This window comes from Dysidea avara, chromosome 1 (genome assembly GCF_963678975.1).
Source record: "Dysidea avara chromosome 1, odDysAvar1.4, whole genome shotgun sequence".
Classification (NCBI taxonomy): domain Eukaryota; kingdom Metazoa; phylum Porifera; class Demospongiae; order Dictyoceratida; family Dysideidae; genus Dysidea; species Dysidea avara.
The window spans coordinates 39,285,671-39,312,513 of record NC_089272.1 but is presented as its reverse complement, the minus strand read 5'-3'; the positions used below and the strand labels follow the sequence as shown (position 1 = coordinate 39,312,513).

Sequence of the window (26,843 nt, the reverse complement as noted above, 5' to 3'; positions counted from 1 at the left end):
GATATCACGGAAATATTTCACCATGTGTCACAATAGAATCGATTGTGGGTTACGACCCAAACCTGCCAAAATACGTGATGAACGTCTATCATGCCAAACTATGGTTAACTAGGCATGCGTTACTTTGTTAAACTAGTTTGTATCCATTCGGGCTGCTAAAAGTTTGTACAACGCATGTTAATTATGAGTCCTAGTGTATGGTGTAGCTACATGGCTAGAAAGCTCCATTAATCATTTAAAGCATTGCCTTGCTCGTGCTATATGAAAAATAAAGCACTCGGCACTTGGCCTTGATGCTAATAAAGCATTCGGCTTCACCTCATGCTTTATTAGCATCTTGGCTGTGTGCCTCGTACTTTATTTTTCATATACATAGCACTCGTGGCAATGCTTTAACATATTTATAGAGTGCACATTTTTTGAGGACTTCTAATAGAACATACATAGAATGTTCTAGTACTGCTATTAGTATATCTATGAAATCACAAAATTTTATTTATAACTAGAATTTATAAGTCAGAAATTAAGTGAGGTGATCAGCCAAGATAGCAGCAGTTTAGTGGTTAAAGGTCAACTGAAATGGAAAAAATTTTTTTGCTAAATATGTTTGTTTACTCATGCAATGCACAGAACAACAATTTTTATAATTCAATTATTTGTAATTATCGAGTTATAAAACTTTAAAAGCAGCGAAACGTCATATCCGGGAAAATCAACCGCAACCTTATGACGTCAACTCGAGCCACCGCGTAAAAGTTGTACAACAGTTACACTGTCATATTTCGACAATGGCAGGTGAAGTGTTAACCTCGAGTTCTCTCTCCGAGTCTGATGGCGATTCGATGCTGTCAGGCTCTATGCGTTATTCGACAGATCTCAGTGAAGACAGCGAAGCGATATCAGAGCCAGAGGAGGTGGACGAACCCGCTCGTGATGAAGTTCTACCATATCTGTTCGAACCAGAGAGACGTTCCGGGACCTACAGCGAATCTGAAGATGAAACGACTGTAGTAACAGGTGACTCAGGCGAAGAGCGAATTGGAAACACGAACTGGTAAGTGAATGGGGACTATTTGATGCTCAGTTAGTCAAGTTATTTGTTCAGGTGCACGTGCTATCACTGCCAGCCAATGCCAACAGCCAGGGAATCTGTTTGCTGTCAAGAAATTGACGAAATCAAAGATCTGTTGGTTGGTGATCCTGTTCCTGTTTGTATCACACAGCACATGGACTTTGCCAATGCTTGCCTGTGTAGAGTTGTGTTGTTGATAGCCTCTCATGGCCACCGACACCATTATGGAACTAGTGATATCCCTGCTGAGGAGAACAGGTGATTTTTCCATTGTTAATTATGAAGTCTTATAATTATAAATAATTATTTCTTCGTAGAAAGTTTAGGTTTCTGGCATACAGACAACTGGTGTGGTGGGGTTGGGGCTACTTGGGCCGACACAGACGTGTGGTACTCCCTTCTTGTGCAGTATCACGAATAAGCAGTGAATTTCCTTCTGATGATTACACAGGTCATTAATTTCCACCAACACCATAGTAATGTATGTACATATGCATGTCTATAAATTACATTAATATCAAGTCACTCTTTATTTTTTATAATGTGAAAATAATGGAATGTGGTCCTTATCTGGGTGTATGTATGCACTTGCTAATGATGGTTTATGAGGGGGTAGTGTGGGCTTATCCTCATCATCCTTCATGCAGTACTGTATGGTCTTTTCAGTTAGTTCAGCAACGTAATCTATAGAATGCATTACATTAATCAAACAATAAACGAATACACACAACTAACTGTAGGTTTTAGGAACAGGAATTGGCTTAGGTGTAAATTCTCCTTGTTTAGGTTTAGGAAAACAGATTCGCTTTCGTTCTGCTCCAGCTGCAGTTGTAGCTTGTTCCTTCCCAAAATTCTCACTGAAGTGTAGTGCTGCTATCAGTAATCTAATTTGAAGTGTATGCACAATGGAGCTCAATTGCACATCAGTCACCTTGCATGCATTCCATGGTCTGAAAATGCCAATAGCTTAGGGGCAAAGTGATTGATCACACTGTGGTAAGCCTCTAAGCTACTGGTTTGGTATAATGGTGACAGCTTCTTCATGTCCTGCAACAATCTGGTGTTGGTCACCACAGTGTCAAGCTTCTCACTTGCCTTACTCCCTGCACAACAACTGTCCACATGTTAAATAAAAGTAGAGTTAATGCTGACCTGGTATAAACCATTTCTTTCGTCTCTCTTCTAGGCTATCTAGAGGGTCATGGTAACAATCTTCATGTGTGTTGCAAACATGGTACATCAAGGACTTCCACCGCTTCACTATCTCATCACCATCACCATCTGGAGCAGAAGCAGCACACCAATACAAATGATTGGTAATGCTCTTGATCCACTCTCCAGTGAGGTCACACTGCTTGGTCTTTGCTAAGTGTGCTAGCTTCTTTTTAATTCCTGTTAACCAATGATATTAATTATTATTATGCAGCTGTATATATATATATACACCTTTGGATATGTGCCACACATCATAACGATGTTCAATATCTGGCTTTTCCTCAGCCATGTACTTGGCAATTTGCTTGTGACCGTCAGTTACTAGTGTTATCACTTGCAATGAGTTGTCAGCCAAAAACTGAAGAGCATTTACCAATCCAAATTTCTCCATATGATTACTGGATTTCACTTCATTGCTCTGTAACTCAGAAATTTAATTGAAACATTAAAGTGTATGCTTGACAATTATACCTGTACAAGTTCAATATGTTTGTTTGTATCCAGATCAATAACACCATATGATCCATATTTTGCTGAATGACCTGGACTGTCAGCTCTTCCATCTCCACCAACTGTAAGAGGGCAGTCTTTCTTTGCGATGGCTGAAAGTATCTGATGTTGGTGGTGGTTCCATACAGATATAACAGCCAGTTGGAGATACTGTGATTGGTGGAGGTGAAATGTTCTATCTGTGGTGCATGCTACATGTAAGCACCCCAAAAAGTGGAAAATCTTTCCAGGAGTGGAACCACTAAATAAAATTGCTGCAGACAACAGTATGTTTGCTGCTGGAGTGTCTCTGATAAATGGCTGGCTGTTCCATACCCATGTGTATCCACAGTGATGGCAGCTTTGTCTGATGCTGATAAAAGTACCCTTCAGGTTGGCAACCTCACCATCACATAGTTGGTGACATGATCTGCAAGCTGTGAATAGGCTTAACAGATGGGACCTATACACAAGGAACTTGACTTCATCCTGAGGTGGTAGCTCTTGTGTGTCATCTCTACGATATCACAAAGGTATATTATTCAATTTTTGTGTTGCTATTATATGTGTTTACTCTGTGGTGTAGTCTTCTTGGTTTGACAAAAATGATGTGTCCAGATCTGTTTCCTCTTCAGTGACAAAGGAATCGTCAAGTGATGTCACCTGTGGAAGCCTTTGCAGAGGTGGGGCATTTAACAAGTTGCATTGTGTGCCAATACTGATTTGTTGAGGACAAGTGTCAGTCTGTGTTGCTATCATAGAGGAACATGATGTTATTATATCATGCTATACTATTACACCTGTATCTATTTTATACCTTTATTCTTCCCTTTGACACGAACAGTCACAGATATGGACTTCTTCTTAGGGTTTTTCTCTTGTGTAGGTGGATCAGGCATTGTAGAAGAGTGAGACATAGGATCACGACACAAAGGGAGAGTTGAGGAGTGATGCATACTGTCAGTTGAAGTGTGACACAAAGGAAGTTGTACAGTGGAATTAGTGGTATCCATATGCTCAAGAGTTGATTCAGCACTTGTAGTTGCAGAGAGGAGTTCTTCTACCACCTGTATCACAACAATAATTTTAATACTGACATCATTTGTAATTGTGCATGTAATAATATATAGCTAGCTAACTTGTATAATGATATACCTATTGCATGTGTACTACGTAGTTATGGGCTTACCGATCTTTGCTCTCTTCTTTCGGATAATGGACGACTATGTGAAGCACTGCTGCTGCTAGTGTGCAATTGGTCGATGCTTTTTGGAAAGACGGTAGGTACAGCATCTGGCTTTAGGCGTTTCTGGGCAGGAATTCCAAAGGTATCATGATACAGGGATCCTTCTGTCTCGAAGGAATCTTCAGTAAAATGCCTTGAGCACAAAAGGGAGCTTGTCGAGGGGCCATCCCAGTCTTTTCTGTATCGCTTCACAGCACTTGTCCACCGTCGTCGCATATTCTCGTCTGTAGGGAAGGAGTGCAAACTGTACCCCATCCCGCTAGTAGTTTTACAATCAGCAGCAACGCAACGTCGAGGCATAGCTAAAGACTTGACAATTGTACGTGATAGTGATGATAAGCTCTCTTGTAGTCGTACTACTGCCTTCGTCATCACGTACACTTCCGCTCGAGGTGATGTATCGTGACGTTGCTTCCGCAATAATAACCACAAATCTTCGTCCACACTTTTGAGGTGTCGTAACTCGACAATTACACATAATTGAATTATAAAAATTGTTGTTCTGTGCATTGCATGAGTAAACAAACATATGTAGCAAAAAAAAAATTTCCATTTCAGTTGACCTTTAAGGATGTGGATGTTGAGTATTGAGGTCCCTGGTTCAAACTCTGACACGTTTTTCTCAACATTTTACCCTGCTCTATTATAGTACCTTGATCCTGCAATTTTACACTTGTTTGGTTTTTGCTTTTTAACTTTATATATAACTCTATTATGTTTCAAACCATCAAAAGGCACTACTATGATGATCACCCTATTTACACACCAATTTTCAAGTTATTCCCATACTCGGTTGTGGCCATGACAGAAGTTTGATCTATTTTCATGTGAATAAACGTTCATAGGATATTCATCAGGTTCATGGCAAACTTGGTACATGAATTCACCTTTATGTGCTCTTCATTTGTCCCAAAGATTGAGGCAATCGAGTTACACATTTGCGTTTTATATCAATTTTTGCAAAATGTGTGAAAATAAATCAAAGCCCAGTAGCCCCTGAGCAGCTTATGAAGAATAAAACAAAGAAAGTAAATCAAAACTTAAATGCCCACAAATGGCTGGTGCAAATTTAATCAAGTTTGCTGTGTGGCCTACCTTACCTGGCATACAGCTATAATGCAAAAATGATGTGCTTTGGAGGAGGGATCATGGAACTATTTATGCACATGTGAAAATGCTGTTTCCTGTCAATATACTCACGGTGTGGTGTGCTGGCTTTCTTGGCTGCATGCCACACTACCGCATGTCTTTATTCATTGCAGGGACTACCACCTTTGATATCGCATCTTTTCACACTAGCTTATTTTTGGAAGGCTGCACCCTTTTTCACAGCTTGGCTGTTTTTGGATTAGATGTGTACCTGCAAATTTAGGTGACTTCCCTTGTTTCATTTCTTTTATTTTCATGATCCCTTATTTCTAAGTACTATTTTGTTAGCTTTTTGCAACATAAATAATTTTGACTGTACAGTGAACCCGAGCATACCACATCAAAAGAAAGAATAGTGCCAGACATATATTTAAATAAGTTTTGCATCATTGCATAATTTTAAAAGAGGTAAGGCTCATAGCAAATTTTGGAACCCTTTGAATCCACCATTCACAGTTGCAATGTGTTTTTCTGAAGCATGAAAAGTAAAACAGTCTACGTAGCGCATATGTATGAACTAGGCCTAAGTCAAATATGCTCCAAAATGCTTTCAGGAATCTCCAAAAAAATTTCGCACAGCATTTCTTACAATAGTTTTGATCAGTGGATGCTTTATTAGGGTATTTCACTACAAAATGACTGTTCTATTGAAGAGTATTGATCTAAGGAGCTATGTACAATGCGTTTGAGTGCTCTATTGCAGTTTTGTGTTTTCCACTGATTACTCTATTAGGAAGTATCAATCTAAATGTCCACCTAAAATGCTTGCATTATGCTGGCATAGCACTCTAGCCTTTTATGCTCTTTATTATGTTGGCATATTTGACGCAGGCCTAGTATGAACTATGTGTAGATGTTGTATTTATATGTAACTTGTACAGGTACACCTTCCCCTGTTACCAATGTCGCAACTAATATCCATCTTAATGGCATTCTTATATCATGGGATCATGTCACTAGTGACCCAGTATGTGGATCGGTGTCATATGATGTGACAATATCATCATCTGATGGAGTGATTATGACAGTGACTACATATGGCACCTCCTACAGTTTCACTGGATTAACACCTGATACTAGTTATACTGTCACTGTGGCTGGTAGAAATGATGCTGGTGTGGGGGAATCCGGTATATTAACAGTGATTACTCTATCCCATTCACCAACTCGTAAGTGCAGTGTATGTATGTATGTGCTTATTACTGTATGTACATAATGTATTAAGTTCAAAGGCATCATGCACCAGTGTGGCAGCACCGTAAATGCTTTTTGCACTGATACAGACTGCAGACATTCAAAGAGCATTCTTTGCTAATACTATTACACTCTTGCTACAGTTTTGAAGACTGTAACAATTCGTTATAAGTTATGAATTTAACATTCCATTTACTAGATGGTTTAGTTGTACTGCCATTAGAAGTGTACTGATATCAGCTCAGCTACAGATATGGCAATTTACCATATTGGCAATCTGTAGAAACTGCTCTAAATTTTTTACAACCCATATCTCTAAGTACTCTCTATTTCTATTTATTCATTATGTATCTCTGATCAAGCAGAATATGAGAAAGAATCTTTTTCTAATCTGTCTACCCCACCAGTGCTAAAATAATGAGATTCTTTAATAGAGCAGTCACATAGTAGCTGATCTTTATTCTAATTCATTGTTTACTATATTTCTGTCTATGTCCTACATATGTAGTGAGCTTAGCTAGACTTTTATCAACTAGCTATTCAACTTGTAGACTTATACTACTGTAATTGACTTTATTTTTGTTGTAAAATAATTTTCTGTATGCAAAAATTATCAGAAATATTTTACAAAACTTGTTTTGCACAATTATATGGTAGGCATTAGCCATAATTACCAAGCATCGACTGTGTGGCTTGCTGCCTTTAATACTGTAAATCTAAGTACCAAAGAACCTTATGGAAATCTGTAGCTCCAGTACTGCAAAAGATAATAATACAATCATGTTCTTAAAACAATTTTCATTCATTTTAAAACATAGAAAAATAATGTTACATGAATTTTTTACCTGCTATCCAACTTGTGCTGGGCCATGGCTATACATTAAACATGACATAAATTCAATCCAGAAGTTTTATCATGAAACAGTTACACAAAATAAAGTGAATTATGCTTTATTAGAGGGAAGGAACAACTGTTCTGGTGCAGGTCCTTTATCCTTCAGAGAAGTATAGCCATGTTGAGAAGTTACCTCAAAACATTTCATTACTAATGGATAAAATTGCAGTGAAATTTGGCTTGTTTGCAGCACCTCTTAATGCCTAGATGTCATGATCCAATGTGCTTTTTTCTCAAACTTGTAACAGAATTAAGCCACTCATGCCTGCTCTTATATCAACTTTACTCTCATGATAGGCTGATTCAATAATGTTACTCACCCTGAAAAACCTTGTCTGCTTATTAATAAGCTGTTTTGTCAGGTACAGGGATATGAGTTCAACGTGAACAAACTACAGTTTGGTCTGTTACTTGTCACATGTAAATTTGCTCATATTAAACTTAAATGGAGTTTAACTTGTTAAGGGAGGGAGATAATTTGTGTGTGTGTTTGGGTGGTGTATGTAGCACACCTAATCACAATGCTAGATGTAGTATAGAACAGTAGGTATTAATTAGAAAACATTATGGACACATGCGTAGGAAAATACCGCGTGTATGGGTCATTCCAAATGGGTGATCAGGTGGTACAAAAAGTCAATCTCATTGATGATGATGAAAAAGAAGAAAGGGACCAGTGATGGGGGAAAGTTTCTGAGTCCGGTTTGGACATTGTTTGTGCCACTATGTAGTGGGCAGGAGTGTACATGTGGTCGGTGGGAGATGAAGTAGTTCAATATTCGGACAGCGGTTAACCGATTGCCTTAACACCTGCTCGGTGAGTTCTTTCCATGTATTGTTGTGCGCGACTTCGCGACTTGTGTGTATGCTAGTAAAACCAATGCGTTGTTCATCTGCAGTAAAAGCCACAAAACCCAGCATGAAATGCCCCACACGTTTTGGGGAATATTCGGTGTAGGCATGCAGAGGGCTGTCTCAGTTGACTTATGTACTAGGCGTTAAATAAGGTAATCTTTGAAAATAATTACCTTAAACGAATATGACTACGCGTGCGTCGCTGAACCGGCTTGAATGGGGGCATGGTAACAATGTTCGGACACGAAAATTGTGCTGTCATTTACTTTAGATACTAAGCTGGATGTGCCTGTTGTGGTTAATACACAAATATGATGGGGCTGGGTGAGCAAAGTTAATATTGCATGACTAGCATTGATTTTAATAGAGCAGTCACACCGTTATTGGTACTAATCGTTTCCCACTGAGGTTAGCAACTGTAATTGGGGGACACTAATCCAAATAGCAATCATTGTAGTGTCCATGTATTGGGGTTTTGGCATATGGTATACCACAAGAAAAAACAGTCGGAATTAATGTGTGCAGAGGAACTGATTTAGCTACTTATATTGACAGCAGAAGTCTAGCAGACCAGCAAGGGATCATTTGTGCTGCAGGCAATTACAATTGTTGTACCCAGGGATCATTTGTGCTGTAGGCAATTACCACTCTACCTTTGGTGCCCAAAAGGCCCATCGACAAGTCAACACTCCTTGGTCTCGGTGCCCTGGGATTTGCATTGCGATGGACACATGCACCTTTGTAGCACCCTGTGTGTGCCTTCATAGCATTAAATAGTGTGTAGTACAGGTGCCAGTGAGTTGGCCCACTGAGGGGAAAAAATGCTGGTTAGTGAAGACTATAAAGCAAGTGGTATGTGTTCTATATAGTAGTTGGCTGGCACTGGCATGGCCCCCATTTTATATGTGTGTAATACAGGTGCCAGTGAGTTGGTTCGTTCGGGAGAAATGTTGTTTAATAAGAATATTAAGCAAGTAGTGTGCATTCCAGTGGTTGGCTGGCAATGGAGTGGCCCTTATTTTATTTGGGTGTAGTATAGGTAACAGTGAGTTGGTTCACTGAGAAAAAAAAATTGGTAAGTAAAGAATATTAAGCAAGTAGTGTGTGTACCAGTAGTTGGCTGGCACTGGCATGGCCCTCATTTTAATTTTGTTATGGAGCAGCCTATCCCTTCTTTTCTCCTTCCACAAAATGAAAAAATAAATAAAAATTCCCCATATTTTTCAACTGGTTACAGTGATTGTACTGATCCACCACTGAATCACAGTAATGGTATAATATCATAATAAATGGTCATTTGCACTAGGGTACAGATAGTGGGGTCAGTATGTACATGTGTACCATATGGGCTGGCGTATAATTTCAATCCAAACTATTGATCTATGTATGAGTAAATGTATGCTCTATTAGAGTAGTTGATTGGAATTGTCTTTATGAATATTTTAAGGTGATTTTGGATTACTTATATGTGTTGGTCTTAAGATTTCATGGCTAATGTTAATACCACTGGTGGAGCACTGTCAGTGGTCTAATAATGGGAGGGTACTTAAAATATGATTATAGTACTTCTTGTATAACAATGTAGTGTATATGATTCTGGAAGTGTGACTTGCTACAGTAGTATATATTCAGCTATCTATGGGTGTATGACTTGAGCTGGGCTCAGTATAAATGACATCAAACAGTAGACTCAAAAGATACTGTAGGTACTACAACAGTACTCTTCCTTAGGTACCCAAAGGTCCCGTTCATAAGTTAACACTCCTTGGTCTCAGGGCCCTGGGGTTTGCATTGTGATGGTCTACCAGGGGACACACGGGCACCATTGTAGCACCCCTTTGTGTGCCTTCTTAGCACTAAATAGTGTGTAGTACAGGTGCCGGTGAGTTGGTTCACTGAGGGGGAAGTAAGCAAGTGATGTGTGTTCCAGTAGTGGGCTAGCACTGGCTTGACCCTCATTTATTTGTGTGTAGTACAGGTGCCGATGAGTTGGTTCACTGAGGGGGGAAAAGGTTGTTTAGTAAAGGATATTAAGCAAGAGATGTGTTGTTCCAGTAGCAGGCTGGCACTGGCATCGCCCTCATTTTATTTGTGTGGAGTACAGGTGCCAGTGAGTCAGTTCACTGAGGTAAAAAAAATAGAATTTAAAAAAAAAGTTGGTTAGTAAAGAATTTTTTAAGCAGTGTGTGTTCCAGTAGTTAGCTGACACTGGCAGGGCCCTCATTGTATTTTTCTTTTGTCATGGAGCTGCCTACCTCCTCCTCCAATCCCCTTCCACCGTTTAAAAAATAATAATAATAATAAATTAATTTTAAAAAGCACCTTTAACTGGTCTCATTGCATGATCCACCATTTAATCACAATGATGGTAAGTATTTTCTATATGTGCAGTATCATAAAAACATAAACAATGGTGATGTGCATTAAGGTACTACATATGTTCTATCAGGGTAAACAAATGTTATATTAGAAGAGTTGATTCTAATTGTCTGTATGAATATATTAAAGTAATTTTTTCGGCTAACTCATATGCCTTGGTATTTACATTACATAACAAATGTGACCGTCTCAGCAAAAACCCAACTTGTTCGCACAATTATAAAAAAATTTTTTATTCACTCAGCAATATCAGCATTGTCCAAGGAATAGACCACCAAAGTTTCAGCCTTCCGTGGTGTGTAGTTTTGGAATTATAGCACTAGACAGTAGGAAGAGCAAGATAATCGATTTGTACGGCAACTATACTGAAAATAAACTACAGGCGCTTACATTCACAGCCATAACTTCCGTTTGCAATAGTCTACAATGTTGCAATTTGGCTGTAAACGTTCACCATGGATCGGCACATCAGCCAAGGTATAGTATTAGCCCTGTAGATACTTGTGCATATGGATATGAAGATGGTTTGGTAGAAGAAATGATGACAATATTGTTTACATTTACCGCATCATAAACAAACGTACGTAACATGCATACCGTTGGAACTAGAGAAATAAAACAAAGATTTTCAAACTCTCCATGAACAGACAAATAAGATGGTATATATTTTTAATCGATTTGAGTTTTTCTTCTTCGAGTACTGGCCCGATAAAAACTTGCATGGTTTTTTGTAGCATACGTAATTTTACAAATTATTTTTAAATTTTGATTTTCTCAATACACATGCTTGTGCGAACAAGTCGGGTTTTTGCTGAGATGGTCACAAATGTTAATGCCACTGGTGGAGTGGTATCAGCAGTCTAATAATGGTATAGTCCTTTAGGTTTTCATTGTAATAGAATATAATTATTGTACTTATAAGTGACCCAATTATTGTTGATTTGCGGCATTCTCTCTTGTGTAATGTCTTTCAGCATGCACCAGATGTTGTTTTTGATGCTCTTTCTGCTGCTAAATCTTCAGTTTCTAACATCCATTCCTCTACTTGTAAAAGCAAGGCTCGTACCAGTTTACGATCCTCTCATGTTCGCTATTGGAATTCCACTCTTGAACCATTGACTGTACAGAATAAATTTCTGGATATAGTTTCCCTAGAAAAAAAATGTCCCTTGTGGAAGAGATTAATGTATGGTTTACCTGAAAAGCAACTTTCTTTCTTATTGCGTGCCGGTTGTGACACCTTACCAACACCTATGAATCTGGCTCGCTGGAATATAATCACTAGTCCAGTTTGTACCCTTTGTCACTGTACTCAACCAACAACTAACCATATTTTAACTGGTTGTTCCATTGCACTTGATCAAGGCAGATACACTTGGCGTCATGACTCTGTTCTGCAGGTTCTTGTTCGCAACTTTAAAAAAGATTTACCACCATGTTATGAGATTTATGCAGATCTTCCTGGCCACCAGGCAAGTGTTAGTCCCCCAAGTACTATTCTGCCTCATATTACATCTACCTTGAGCAGACCTGATCTTGTGGTAGTTTCCACAGATTCCATCACATTATTAGAACTCTCTGTAGTTACTAATACTGAATATCACCTTTTAGCTGCAAGGAACCGTAAAGAAGATCTTTATGGTTCATTACTGACTGACCTTCAACAGGCTGGATTTTCGGTTAATCTTGTGACAATTGAGGTTGGCTGTTTGGGCCATTTCATGCCACAGACTGTCTCTAAACTAAGCGATGTATGCCATCTACCAAAGAATACTATTCGTTGTATTCTTCAGCAAGCAGCTCGTGTTGCAATCTCCTGTTCATACAGGATCTTTAATTCCCGTGCTTCCACTACTTGGGATGTATATAGTTGATCTGTTTACCTGTTGAGAAGCCATGTATAATTGTTTAGTTTTGTATGTAGTTTTTTTTTTTTTTTGGTCTTGCCAGGGCTCCATACTTTTTAGTAATAACTTGGTAACCCTGAGACTGGACTCCTGACCCTTTGTTCATGTAATTGTCAATTATTATGACGTTTATCTCTCTCTTGTAAACAATGTAGTGTATATGATTCTGGAAGTGTGACTTGCTATGGTAGAATGTATTCGGCTATCTATGGGTGTATGCCTTGAGCCAGATTTAGTATAAATGACATCAAACAGCAGACTCAAAAGATACCGTATGTACAATAGTTTGTGAGTCTGCTATCTTCATCTGAAGTTTCTCCTTACTAACCTTGTACAGTTTCTTCTCGATGTCATTTGCACATATAACAAATGGTTATATTGATTGGCTTGTCCATCTTCATTTGTGAATGGTTCTCCAGTGTATAGATAAATTGAATTTGAATAATTCATATCCAGTGTAGAGGCCATAAGACTGGACAACAGTTACATACAAAATATTGCATCGTACTAGTGCTGGACAACAATTATATACAAAATAGTGCAGTGTACTAGTACTGGGATATCACGGTATTATCACCAAACTGGTTCAAAGGTATTCACTTTCAAACATACTGATAATATTGCCATTAGGTGTATCATACTATGAGGGAAGCCAGACATACAGTAGGGTCTTTGGCATTTAATTGATTTATGTGTTGATGACTAATTTACTACAAGTCCTACCTAACAGTAATCTGTGAGGTTTCAGGTTACAGTGTAGCACTAGCCTACTTGTATCAGCTGTATAACAGTTAGCAAAATGCATTTATAACCTGTTAGACACAAATAGCTTTCACCTATGGTAACTTTTATTTACAGATTAACTGCTGACTGTTTTTAACACAAATAACATTACCAGCTTGATTTAAAATGTGTATTAGTTGATCAGCAGGATTTCATAGTATTTTTTCTAATACCGGATACAGGGAGCAAGAAATGCAATATCGCCCAGCACTACATGGTACAGCATGGGTATTGTGAGAACATAGCAACAGCATAAAAGTGCAAGTGGTACTCAGAGGGCCCAGGTGAGCCAAAATGCAGCAGTATCTGTGTAGTTGGTATTCAATTAATATTACAGTATCGCTTAACACTAGGTACGTACATATAACTGCCGTATGACAATATCCACCATGCATACTATTCGTACTTAGTTAGTTAATACTACCAGGGACACAGGTTATGAATTAGTGCTATCTTATCCACCCTCTCTCTCTCTCTCTCTCTCAAGCATGTACAGTATTCACATGCACACACTTGAGGAAAGCTTTCATTTGTTGTGGTCATTCATGTTAGTACCACCTAGGTAAAATACGGAGCTTCCTTGTTGGATCAGTATAAAAAATTCTGGAGGCACAGCCACAACCATTATTATGTCTCACAAACAAAGGCATGCACCCAAAGTCCCACCTGCCCATTGAGCTCAGTTAGCATTCTCATTCAAAAACTGGGTACACTTTATATGTGTGTCACTCATACATTGCATACCCAGATGGGACGTATGTACATACAGTTGTATGCAAAAGTGTGACTACCATAATCGATGCATAAAGTTCAATCCATCTGTACCTGTATAAATACCTAACACTACACATCGATACCTGCAATCTGACACTGGCAGGCCTGTTCAACATCTCCTAGTTTGATGCCAATAAACAAACAAAAAAAAGAATGCACATACATGCACTCTTTAAGTATCAATACATGCCCATTACCAGTTTGTGTCACTGACAAGCACTCCAGCTGGCGTGTGCACACCCAATGTAGAATTCTGGCCAGAAATACGTAGGGTAAGCAAAGCCGGTATATATGGTCAACAATTGACACATTATATGCTACTATTTAATGCTACGCAATGCCAACAGGAAAAGGCTGTAACACTGCTGCACACAGTTAATGTTATTGGGCATCACAGACTATTCATCATCAATGTGTACATAATACAGAGTGGCACAGAATAGAAGATCAAGTAGAAGATGAAGTTCTCAGCACAATCGGTTGTACCCTATAAAGTTGTAGTTGTTTTAAGTTTCCGTTATTATCAGACAGACACAGTTGACAGTCACCGCTGTATCAGTACATTCTCTGTAGCTGGCTACTTACAATATTACATACACTATACCTCTAAATAAGGTTACTAAACATTGGGTTATACCTCTTACGATATTATTTCAGCATATAAGTACATTGCTAGTATGTATGTATATTGTCCTAATGGGTATATATACCACATTGATATAAAGACACACAGTAGGTATAAGGACTGAACCATACCTATCTTTGTTTGAGATTATTGACTGGGATATGAGCATGCACAATACACAGGATAAACTGTCCAGATTATTGCACAGTGCTTACAACACAATGCACATGATTACATGGATTTCCTGTCTTCACTGCATTAACCCCCTCATCAAACCAATCCCCCCCCCCCCCCCCCCCATATGCACAGTACACGAATAGTTGCAACACTCTCGTCTATTGTTTTCCATCCGTGGCCCAGCTAGTTCATGATGCCCCCTCGATAAGGATGGATACTTCATTGCCTACTCTCAGTGGTCTAGTGAGGAACGGATATTTACTACCTGGGACTCAGGTTCTTGAATCCTCTATTATGTCATCATGCACAATACTTCATTCTTATAGGTTATGTCCTATCTCTTTTTATCAATGCAGGGATCAGTGTTCTGGTTATTGGGTACAGTGGTACAGTGTGGGGTTCCTATGTATGTGCGGCTTGGTGGGAAAGGTTGTAGCCTTTCTATGGCCTTAGAAATCCATGTGGCTTCAAAGTTGGGAACCCCCAGGTATTTCGCCCCAAGCCTCATGCAATTGGGAACCACAATTTGTGGCTGATCATATCAATGGTCCTATTACAAAAATTGTATAGGAGAATCACACAACTACCAAAACAACCACCATCATTGGACAGCGGTTGACAAGTGAACAATATCAGCTTGAAACAAATGGCTGATTGTTTGGGGTTCTTTATTTAACGACCGACATTAAATGGAGTTTAACTTGTTAAACAGAGTTAATGGAGGGAGATAATTTGCATGTATGTTTGGGCGGTGTATGTAGCACACCTCATCACAATGCTAGATGTAGTATAGAACAGTAGGTATTAATTGGAAAACATTATGAACGCATGTGTAGGAAAAATACCATGTGTATGGGTCATTCCAATAGGTGACCAGGTGGTACAAAAAGTCCCCTCCCATAGCCCACCCCTAGGACTAGGAGACTATATGTTGGAAATGAATACATAAAAACCAAGTATGTTAGTGCTGCTATAAGAATGATAATAAAGTAACAATTTTGTTAAGAAGAAAGAACTAACACTATGGTATGGGGTTATTCTATCAGGGGAGGAAATGCACAGATATTGAAGGGAGTCTTGTGTGTTACACTCAGTTATTGAAGGGAGTCTTGTGTGGTAGACTCAAGTCCAGTGTTCTCCCATTCCAAGAGTAGCTCTTCCATTCCAAGACTAGCTTGGGGTGAGGATTGTTAGGATGGCCTTAGAAATCCCTGTAGCTTCAAAGTTGGGAACCCTCAGGTATTTTTCCCCCAAGCCTCATGCAATTGGGAACCACAATTTGTGGCTGATCATATCAATGGTCCTATTACAAAAATTGTATAGGAGAACCATGGAACCCTGCACAACTACTGAACAACCACCATCATTGGATGGTGGTTGACAAGTAAACAATATCAGCTTGAAACGAATGGCTGATTGTTTGGGGTTCTTTATTTAATGACCGACATTAATCTTCATTATCCTTCTTAGTCTGTTGCATTTGACATTATAAGCCTTCTCATGTTGAACTTGGCCATATAAAATCTCAGCATGATTAAGTTTAATATCCATCTGTTCATCCAAATATAATTTTGTGCATACTAGTTTGCTACTAGTGGCTGGTGATACACATGCAGTTAACAGTCTATCATCATACAGTATTATAAGGTATGACCAAGGACCACCTTGTGTGATAAGGAAATAGTTTTCTTTCCACAAATGTTCACCTTCACTTTCTGTCAACCTATAACCACAGTAGAGGATTCAATCTCCATCTTAGCTGCGGTGAAAGTGTGGATTGTTCTCATAAACAGGTTGCTATACATCATGTTGAGAGTTTAAGGTGTTGTAAGAACTGAAATTCTCTTTTTATTGTGAACGTGAAAATATTAGTGATACATACAGTAAAGCATAATGGAACCTGAAGTCATAGCTAGGCATGCGTTTATTATGCCAGCATAATTGGATGAATTCCAGGAATGATTGGTACAAAATTATAACATTTCCTTGTAGTCTGATGCAAAAATCTTTTGAATACACCACTGAAACAGTGCAAACATAAAAATGGTTGAAAAGATTGAGATACTCTAATAGAGCAGTCACTAACTCTAATAGAGCAGTCACTCACTCTAATATAGCAATCAACGTAGTTCTAATATAACAGTCACTTATATAAATCTGTAATAAATATGCTTATATCCGGCACAAATTCAGAATAATAATAAGTGAATAAAAAAGAATTGCCAAACAGAATAATTGGAAGATTTTAAAGCATAATAGACTTAAGCCTAGTCATAGCAAAAGCCAAACTCATGTTAAGATGTTTTGAAATCATCATGAAGGTCCAAATGGTTAGTATGCACCTCCCTATGACTATAATTTTGTGCCAAATAATCACATCAGTAACCTTCATGCTCTTTGGCTCATGGTTTATATCAACGTATTGCAATTACACAGCTTGTAGATACCCAGCCTACTATGACTCACGTATTGAAGACTGTGTAACAACCTGTCCATTGGGAACACATGGAGTTGTTGATGGAGGTTTCAGGATATGTAATACAAGTGAGTATATGTGATATAAATGTATGACATAAATTTTTGTATAACATTAATGTTATTATAACATTAGTAGTACAATTATTGTATAATATATATATATATATATATATATATATATATATACTAGCATTGGTACCTTCCCTACGTGCAAGACCTTCCACATTAACCACAATAACATGTACCACTACATTGGGAATGAAACATTAAAGATCATGTGCTAAAGTAGCATGCATGCATGGTGATTTCTTGTATAAACCTTATTCAACCATCATGCAAGCACTAATTAAAATGTATGTATGTACACACACACACACACACACACACACACACACACACACACACACATATGTACCGTTTTCACACCTTAATGAGATATATGCACTGGTACATATTTCGTTAACTCAAGGCATGGCACACCATATTGTGTGCATATTTGCATGTGTGCATATTGTGTGCATGTTTGATATTGTGTGCATGTTTGCACACAATATCCAGAAATCTTTGATGTTATACTGTTAATTTCTCTTCTCTTATATAGGGAATCAAACAAGTTGTGATTGTGGAATTGAATTTTGTCAAACAACCTGTGATTGTGAGATTCAATTTTAATACATCAGCAACAGTTTTTTTATTACTTTTGTAAATGTAGGAATTAAAGTAAAATAATTAACACTAGTCTCTTAAAATTACTATATTAGCAAAAGTAAAATCAAACTACTGCTTGATATATTAAAATTGAATCCCACAATCACAGTTTGTTTGGCAAAAATTCAATCCCACAATCGCAACTTACCCCTATATAAGAGAAGGGTATAGCAACTAAAGATTTTGACAATTAGGTGAGTCTGCATGCTAAAGTTGAACATATTAGTTATATCACGGGTACTCGTGCTTTGCTTGTATATACGCAAAGCGCTCTTGCCCATGGTATAACTATTACATATACCACTTTAACACCTCACTTCAAAGGGAAGAGAAGGTGTATAAGTGGTATAATAGCACTGCTATCATTGCTCAGGAATGCATTAACCAGAAATGGAGGTAGTATATACAAGTTATATCCCTCCTAGGAGTGATATAACTTCTATATACCACCTCCTATTCTCATTAATGCATTCCAAGTATTCTCACAAATTGCTCGATTTCTTTGATGAAACTATGTGATCTCCTCTGCTTTAATATAGCGACACTTCACAGGATTGATAGTGGGTTTTAGTTTTGTAGAAAGTGAGCCAAAGCATAGACCATGGACTTGGGGAAGAAGATAGTTCGTTGTTTAACTGAATGAAGAAGGTCACAGTTAGTTTATATTGATCATGTTGCATTCAATAGTCATGTGGTGATATCCAGACACTGGGCGTAGTGCTTAATTGATTTGGCCATTAGTGTTAATAGTATTCACTACTTTAGTATATCCATGGCTAGTAAAAGTAAGTACTTTAGTGCACTTGAATCGTCTTTATAATGCTGTTTTGACAGCTGGTGCGATGTCACACATGTGTAGTGACTGGTTGTGGCGCTTAATTGGCTAGGCCATTATAGCACTGTAAACAGTGCTCGAAATAGTGTCAAAATATTCCGCTGTAAATATGTCTGGACAAAGTCACCATTGACCTGTCATTAATAATTGTGGTTGTCCAGTAACCTCCAAAATTTACTTCAGCATGTGAGGCATACTAATTCTAGGAGGGTCTGGGGGCATGCCCCACCCCCTCCCACGAAAATTTTAAAAATTACAACGTCTGAGATCATATCTGAAAACATTTTGAAAGGGTACGTTTAATCTGTACAAACATTTTACCATATACAGATGTATGGTTAATTTTATTTTTGACAGGAAACAAGAATTGATCAGTTTGTGTTATTGTACAATGACAATTTGTATCTTACAAAAATAATAATTATCACAATAAAATGTTACAATAATTGGATGTATTATTAAACTGATAATTACAGTAAGTGATATGGTCATAAACAGTCATAGCTATAATTCAAACTCACAAATAATTCCCATCTTTAATAGTGAAGATTTTCTTTTGTGATTGTGTAAGCAATATCCATTTTTCTTTTGATCTTCAACCTGGTAGCCTTGCTAAGGTTGGCTTGAGCCATTTCCCTTACAACTGGTGCATATTCTATCAAGCTACTGGCTGCCTCCTTAGCCTCCAATGCCATTGCTCACTCAGTTGCCGCGTGATCCTTGACGGTCAAAGTGCAAATATGTCGGTCGTGCCTTCAATGAACCTTATCCACAATGACGTTTTATGACATCACGAGAATAAAAATGGCCGCGATAGTTGGGGGACTGTTATACAGGCACCTATGGAGATAAATTTTCGATCGCTTATATTTCAGCTAGGCATGGAGATATCGACTATTCACCGACAGGTATGGTTATAAAGTAACAAAAGCTATTGTAAACGTACGCTATTTAGAAAAAAAAATTGAAATGCGACAAAACTCGTTTATCGTAATGTCTTATATAAAGTTTGACTGTACCTGTTGTTTAGAACTCAATATCTTCTTTCCTGGCTGAAATATGAGCGATCAAAAATTTATCTCCATAGGCGCCTGTATAACAGTCCCCCACCTATTGCGGCCATTTTTATTCTCGTGATGTCATAAAACGTCATTGTGGATAAGGCTCATAAAGGCCAGCCTATAGTATCGCATCATATGGTCGCATCGAGCAGAGCTTATCATCAAGCTTACAACAAACTTCACATTTTTGCATGGTCATGTGCTCCGGATCACTAGACACTATTTCAAACCCGAGTTCAAACCGCAACTATCGTATCGTCTGAAGACTTTTATCATTTCAGACACCAACTTCTCCACCATTTTCTTTACTACTACATGCTTCCACAACCATTGCTAGCAGTATCTTCACTGGCTTTCTTGTGTCTGGACAATTTGTCCGGAGAAATAGGAACCTATCCAGACATTCCGTGCATTGTCCGAATAATGTCCGGTTGTCGAACGTTATTTCGAGCATTGGCTGTAAACATATTCACTGCTTTAGTTTATTCATGGCTAGTATAGTAAGTACTTTCTAGTGCACTTAAGCTTCATTATGAGCTGTTCAGCTCATATTTGGGCTTCCTGTGTTTAATTGCATACCCACAATCAAAGCGATCTGCATGCTTGTGACAATACACTTACGTTTGGCCTCTCAGCAGCACCTTGTCATTGCTCTTACGATGTTAAATTCACATGGTCCCATATGAATACACTCGCAAAGTGTTCCTGCAGTTTCCTTGTAAACTTGCAGGTGAGTCACCCAAGTGGAATATATTAGTTGTTACATTGGCACTTGTGATTTGTCTGAAATATATGCACTCGCACTCGGGCTGTGCCCTCGTGCTTGTGCGTATATTTCAGGCAAATCACTTGTGCCCATGTTACAACTACTACCTATACGTATATATATAGAACTCAGATATATGTGGAATCTGGAATCTACATAAGAACTGTAACATGGTTTATTAGTACAGATAAATCCATATCACACTACTAAAGTTTAAGGAGCTTAATTATGTGCCATGTCCCTATGACATATTGCTACGTATGTGTACAGTAATTGTGCTGAATTTGGTACCAAGTCCTTTTATCATATACGTATATATGTTTTAATTAGTGCATATACAAATGTGAAAAAGTTGATAAGGGTGCAACATTGGAATACTGTAAGCAATGTTTTAATACCCACATGCGCAAACTGGTTCACTTTGGTGATATGGAGCGTTACACTTGGAGCACTAAAAAGTAAACTTACTCCATGAGTGACCATGTCCATTGCTAACAGCTGGCAATGCCAGTTCCTGAAGCTGTAGAAGAGGAATTGTCACATTATAAGGAGTTGTTTACAGTGGTTATACTTCAGTAAGGTCTTGTAGCAACAGCTAGCTACATCTTATCTTTGTGTTTCTACAGTTGTCAATCTTGTTACAAAGATGAATAGCTACATAGCTAGTGCCAATGTGACACATCCAGATAAATTCATTTTCCAAAGGGAGCCAAAATGATTCAGTTGATTGCCAATCTTAAATATTGCTATTGTTATAAAGTTACAATGCACTCAAACTATGTACGTACACCATGAATAACTGGAAGATAATACATAATAACTGCATGTAGCTGCATACAATGTGCGTCAAACATTTGAACGTTGCATACAAACCTTTAGATCTAAAATCAACATTAATTTTACTAGTTTTAATATGGCAGCTAGGGAAGCCATGTCATAAGGTAATTGAAAACAAGGCTATGGAAACCATTATGTATCAATAGCAATGCAAAATTATAATGTTTTTATATTGATGCTGAGATGTTGTTAATGAATGGAAATTTCACAAGATGGGTAATGACACATGACCAGCCTTCAAGTATGCACATGCATAATAGAGTGTGACTTAACCATAATAATACCAAAAGGGAAGAGATGGTATATATATAAATGCCATATAGCACAGCTCAGATATGCATTAACGAGAAAGGGAGGTAGAAATATATCATAAAATTTTCTTGAGTTCAATCCAAGAATTTTAATGCAATTTCAGTGAAACTGATGAAGCTGCCTTCATGTAAACAGAAACTCAATAAATTCGATTAAATCCATCAAAACACCTGCCCATGGAACCAGTTTCAAAAGTCCATGCTCATCATATTATATTATTGGTAATCTACAGAAATTTAATGAATATATTGGCAAGTAGTGTAAAGCTGCTCTGTATTGAGAAAGTTAAAAATTATTTGCTCGCTGTAAAATTAGCTTTGTTCAGCATAAATGAAAATATATACATGAAGTTTACACTATCATAACATAACAGTATTAAAGTAACATTTCACATTATTGCATAACTAGTACACTGCATATGGCTAGTCAGCAATTTATTGATTGTGTTTAATCCTATTAAGTGAGTTAGATTTCTGTATGTACCATGCACATACGTAACTTGCTTCCATCCATACAAAGCAATAATCTGTAATGAATGTTGTCATGGTTTTTTTAAAGCATACCGTAATTTGTTTTATTTTCATGCAAAAATATTCAAAATAAAAATTATAAAGTTTTGTGGAAATTTATTTCTATGATTTATGTGATTGGTGCTCTATTGGAGTATCTTGATATTTTGTAGCAAAGATTTTTGTGTAAACATATACAGTATTTTTGCATGTGAATAAGTTTCACACAAAAAAAGTGAATTACAGTATATTCTGCTACAACATATTATAGGTATAGCTTGTGAAGAAACTGTAGATGATACTTGGGGCATTAACTGGCCACTAACAATATCAGGAAATCAAAGTAGTCAATCCTGTCTAGATGATGCAATAGGTGTGTTGAATTAATGTGAATGTGTCTGTGTCTGTGTGTGTCTGTGTGTGTCTGTGTACTACTGCAGGATTTCATTAAACTTTCTTTAATATTTAACAGTTACTTTGTCAAGAAAATATTACAGATGGATGGAAATAAAACTTTTAAACATATTGTCGAAACTCAAAATTTGGTCTGCCTGCCTGCCTGCCTGCCTCCCTGCCTCCCTGCCTGCCTGTCTGCCTGCCTGCCTGCCTGCCTGCCTGCCTGCCTGCCTGCCTGCCTGCCTGCCTGCCTGCCTGCCTGCCTCCTGCCCTGCCTGCCTTCCTGACCACATTCACAAGGTCGAAGGCCAAACAAAGCAGTACACAGCCACCATTTACTCCACAATAACAGACTCACCAATGGGAAATGCCTTTTGGGGTTCCGAAAAGTGTGTTCCCTCTATGCTTTGTCTTAACTTTTGTCTTCGAGCAGGCTGGTTATCATCTCCTTTTTGCAACAAAACCATATCAAGGTATAAATTTTCTATATCAGCACTTTCCTTGAACAGCATATTTAAATACCGCAAAAAATATTTAAAGCTGCTGTAAAAGGTACTGGATACCTGATTAATACCTGTAACTTCACTATAGGTTTGAGACCATGCCCATTGATGACCCTGGTTGACAAATGATGAAGCTCAGAGACCACAATATATTTACTCAAACACAATGACTACACGCCTTATTAGTTTGGCTGTATTTATGTATAACCATAGCATGGTGAAAATAGGAATAGTGAGCACCCGCTGACTCCAGATACTCTAATACATAATAGAATAGTCACACATGTACATGTATAGCTGTATACTAATAGTATATCAAAGTAACTAAACAGACTAACATAAGAATGAAGTAGGGATTCAAACGATAAAAAGTAAAGTGGTGAATGGAACAAGAGATGAGTGATGGTATTACAGCATACAACATATAGCTTGGTGTGAAAAAATCCCAGTAATATTGCTATAACATACTGATTTTCTCACAGATATATACTGTAATACCATCGTTTATCTCTTGTTTTACTACAGTTTATCATTTGGATCCCTACTTTTTTAATAGTAATACCATAGTGGGAAGATCTAGCCAATTATGCATCTTTACCCAGGAAATTTACATGTTTGTAAACCAATATATAGTTCATCGATCACACAGAATATAATAATATTTAACATGGCTATTTTATTAAGGAATATTATCTAATCTTTGTACCACGAAGTCACCTAACTTCAAAGACAAATTGCAGGGTACAGATATTATAAACCCATGCTGGTCATGGTACATTTAAGTTAAACCATGCCTGCATGGCTATGGTGTACATTCATGGCTGGCTATGGTATTTTTTAATGTACCATGACTGGCCGTGATGTGGGAGCAGTACCACCAATTTATTTTTATTAAAACTCAAGCCAAAGTCGATTGTGGGAATTTATTATTGGTCATGTGATAAAAGCCATGCATCCGATTTTGCATCTTACAGTACTCATACAGAAATGATTTGTCACCCTAGCCATCATACAAGTTGAGAAATGTTGGTATAAGGTGAGAACTAGTACTATAGCATATTCACAAGCATTTTTTTATATGGACCAGGCTCATTTTGAGTAACATAAGATAACCACTCTATAGCAAAGCTTACCCCTATAAATGTTTAGTAATTGTTGTAAACAGGCTGCAAAACATTGCAGTGGTTTTAAAATACTTGTAAATCACTTAAACTTTTCCGTGATGCCCTTAGGACTTGCCCGTTCATGTTAACAAAAACATAGTCACAATGTTAGTTGCTGCTGACCCATAATCGAATTTTACAAATTGGCCTATATAATAAATTCAGTGGTCAGGTTTGTATTGACTCGGGTGATTAATCACCCATGGGCTATTAGCCTGCAATTGGCATGTTGTATCATGTGCCCGCCTGACTTGCACACCCAAAGTCCTCAGGCTGCCCTACATATCAGATAAATTACTTTGGCCCATGATACTACTACTACATATAAATCAGTTATCTGGTAGTGATTGTAGCATGAGAAACATTAAATATCTGAGGGTATATAATTATACAATCTTACATATTAAACAACAATATTATTTGCTAATTCCGGTTATAAGCATATGGCACTGTTCAAATGTAACGTCGTCTCATGAGAGTGTGAGCAATTAAAAAACTAGCTAATTAAAGGGTGTTGTGGCACCCATTTCGCTCATTAGTATATTATATTCATCCCAAATGAAAATGGGATGAATACTTGCAAGTGAAATGGGAGCCATGCTCTTTACTTAGCAAGTTTTTAATCACTCACACTCTCATGAGATCACATTACATTTGAGCGGCACTGTAATTAAACACTTGATGTAGACCCTAACAACAGTTTTGGAGCTTATATTATGGTTGCAGCTGCTTGTGACAACAAAAAAAGAATAATATATAGCGATATATGCATACATAGTTTACAGAATACTTTCATATGATGCATAATACTACAGAGTTGCTAAAGTAATATATCAAGACACACGGTAGTGTGTCGTGCGGCCCAAGAAGCCGGTGCGAGTATATTTACAGGATGAAAGAAAATGTGATTTTCACACCTTTGTAGCTCAGTGATCCCTTATTTGATTGAAACCAAATTAGCTACAGAAGTGCCGGCTAGGAAGGGGGTCTACATTCCAAATTTTAATAAAATCACTCCAGCCATTTCCGAGATACGAGCGGCCAAAGTTTGGAGTTTTTTTCTTGTTTTTTTTCTCCTTCTACTTCTGCTTCTTCTTTTCGCACACTTCGCAAAATCCGCTATAAAACACGAATGCGTACTCTAATCGGGATGAAATTTGGTACACTTAAAGGGTTCATTATGACGAATCTCAGTACCAACTTTGGTAGGAATCCGATGAACATTCACGGAGTTATGACCGATTATTTGCGTAAAATAAGGCAGAAGGTCTGTCACGCCCACAGGTTAAACCCCTAGAAGGAATGGGCTGAAAATTCCTATGTAGATAGAGTAATTATCGTAGGAGTGCCTTTTTGTGATTTGAAAAGAATCGAGATAAAGACCATGGTGATATGACACAAAATCCAACCTGTATCACAATTACGCGATCGATTTTTATGAATAACAAAGCTATTAGTTTTCACGCCTACCAGACAAACCGCTTAGAGCAATGAGCTGAAAATTGGTATGTAGCTGGAATAATTATCATAGAAAGTCCTTGCAGTAGTACAGAAGAATAGGATTACAAACCACTGACTTATGATTCGAAAGCCAACTACATGTAGCAAATGCAAGATCGAGATACTCTAATAGAACAGTCACCCTAATAGAGCATTCAGCTACGTTTATAACTTAATCCATTATAGAATTATATTGCATTACAAGTTATTCTATAGGGAATTCAGCTACGAACAGTTAATCTTATAGACAATTCAGCTACAAGCAAGTCACCCTGTAGAGAGTTTAGCTACAAATATGTCGCTGTAGATATTCAGAACATTATAAGTCACACCAAAGAGAGTTCAGCTATAAACAAGTCACTCTCTAGAGAATTCAGCTACAAACAAGTCACTGTGTAGAGAGTTCAGCTACAAAAAAACTACCCAGTAGAGAGTTCATCTATATTAACGATTTAGCTACCCTAAAACTCTGCTACAAACAAGTTACTTTATACAATCTTCAGCTACAAGTAAGTCACTCGGTAGAGAGTTCAGCTACAAACAAGTCACTCTGTAGTACAAGCAAGTCACCATGTAGAGAGTTCAGCAACCAATCAAAAACCACCCTGTAAAGAGTTCAACTACACAAACAAGTTATAACTCTATAGAGGGATCAGCTAGAAACAAGAGAGAGCTCAGCTACAAACTTAACAGATCACACTGTAGAGGGATCAGCTAGAAACAAGTCATCTAGTAGAGAGATCAGCTAGAAGACATCACCTTGTAGAGAGTTCAAATCACCCTGCAGATAGTTCAGCTACAAACAAATCACCCTGTAGAGAGATCAGCTAGAAGAAGTTACCTTGTAGAGAGTTCAGCTACAAAGAAACCACCATGTAGAGAGTTCAGCTATGAACAGATCACCCTGTAGAGAGTTCAGCTAGAAAAAAGTCATCCTGTAGTGAAATCAGCTATTACCTTGTAGAGAGTTCAGCTACAAAGAAACCGCCATGTAGAGTGTTCAGCCGCAAACAAA

General features: G+C 37.8%; 3 protein-coding genes across 5 annotated transcripts in view; 2 read left to right on the top strand and 1 right to left on the bottom strand.

Moving 5' to 3' along the window:
* LOC136264144 (adhesion G protein-coupled receptor L3-like) overlaps positions 1 to 26,843 on the top strand; it is a 212,297-nt gene that overhangs the window by 42,807 nt on the left and 142,647 nt on the right. The window contains exons 3-5 of the mRNA XM_066058857.1: positions 6,053 to 6,340; positions 17,197 to 17,304; positions 22,538 to 22,639. Coding sequence (XP_065914929.1) covers positions 6,053 to 6,340; positions 17,197 to 17,304; positions 22,538 to 22,639 — 498 coding nt within the window. The remainder of the gene's footprint in view (positions 1 to 6,052; positions 6,341 to 17,196; positions 17,305 to 22,537; positions 22,640 to 26,843) is intronic.
* On the top strand, positions 575 to 3,800 carry LOC136264080 (uncharacterized). Of its 3 annotated transcripts, none has more exons than XR_010704950.1 (6): positions 577 to 1,058; positions 1,106 to 1,330; positions 1,390 to 1,523; positions 2,259 to 3,309; positions 3,363 to 3,459; positions 3,663 to 3,800. XR_010704950.1 is itself a non-coding variant. In XM_066058767.1 (6 exons), exons 1-3 carry the CDS (start codon positions 789 to 791, stop codon positions 1,529 to 1,531), a joined length of 633 nt encoding a protein of 210 aa, XP_065914839.1. In that variant the 5' UTR covers positions 603 to 788; the 3' UTR covers positions 1,532 to 1,553; positions 2,259 to 3,309; positions 3,363 to 3,459; positions 3,663 to 3,800. The 3 variants fall into 3 exon arrangements, 1 of the variants encoding a protein (XP_065914839.1); XM_066058767.1 differs by having other exon boundaries at positions 603 to 1,054; positions 1,390 to 1,553; XR_010704948.1 differs by having other exon boundaries at positions 575 to 1,330.
* Positions 1,511 to 4,435, bottom strand: LOC136264069 (uncharacterized). The gene is made up of 9 exons (XM_066058757.1): positions 3,966 to 4,435; positions 3,594 to 3,843; positions 3,351 to 3,528; positions 2,759 to 3,293; positions 2,519 to 2,705; positions 2,225 to 2,464; positions 2,004 to 2,175; positions 1,808 to 1,956; positions 1,511 to 1,756 (listed from the first exon to the last, which is right to left on the bottom strand). The coding sequence occupies exons 1-9, from the start codon at positions 4,392 to 4,394 to the stop codon at positions 1,602 to 1,604; spliced, it is 2,295 nt and encodes a 764-aa protein (XP_065914829.1). The 5' UTR covers positions 4,395 to 4,435; the 3' UTR covers positions 1,511 to 1,601.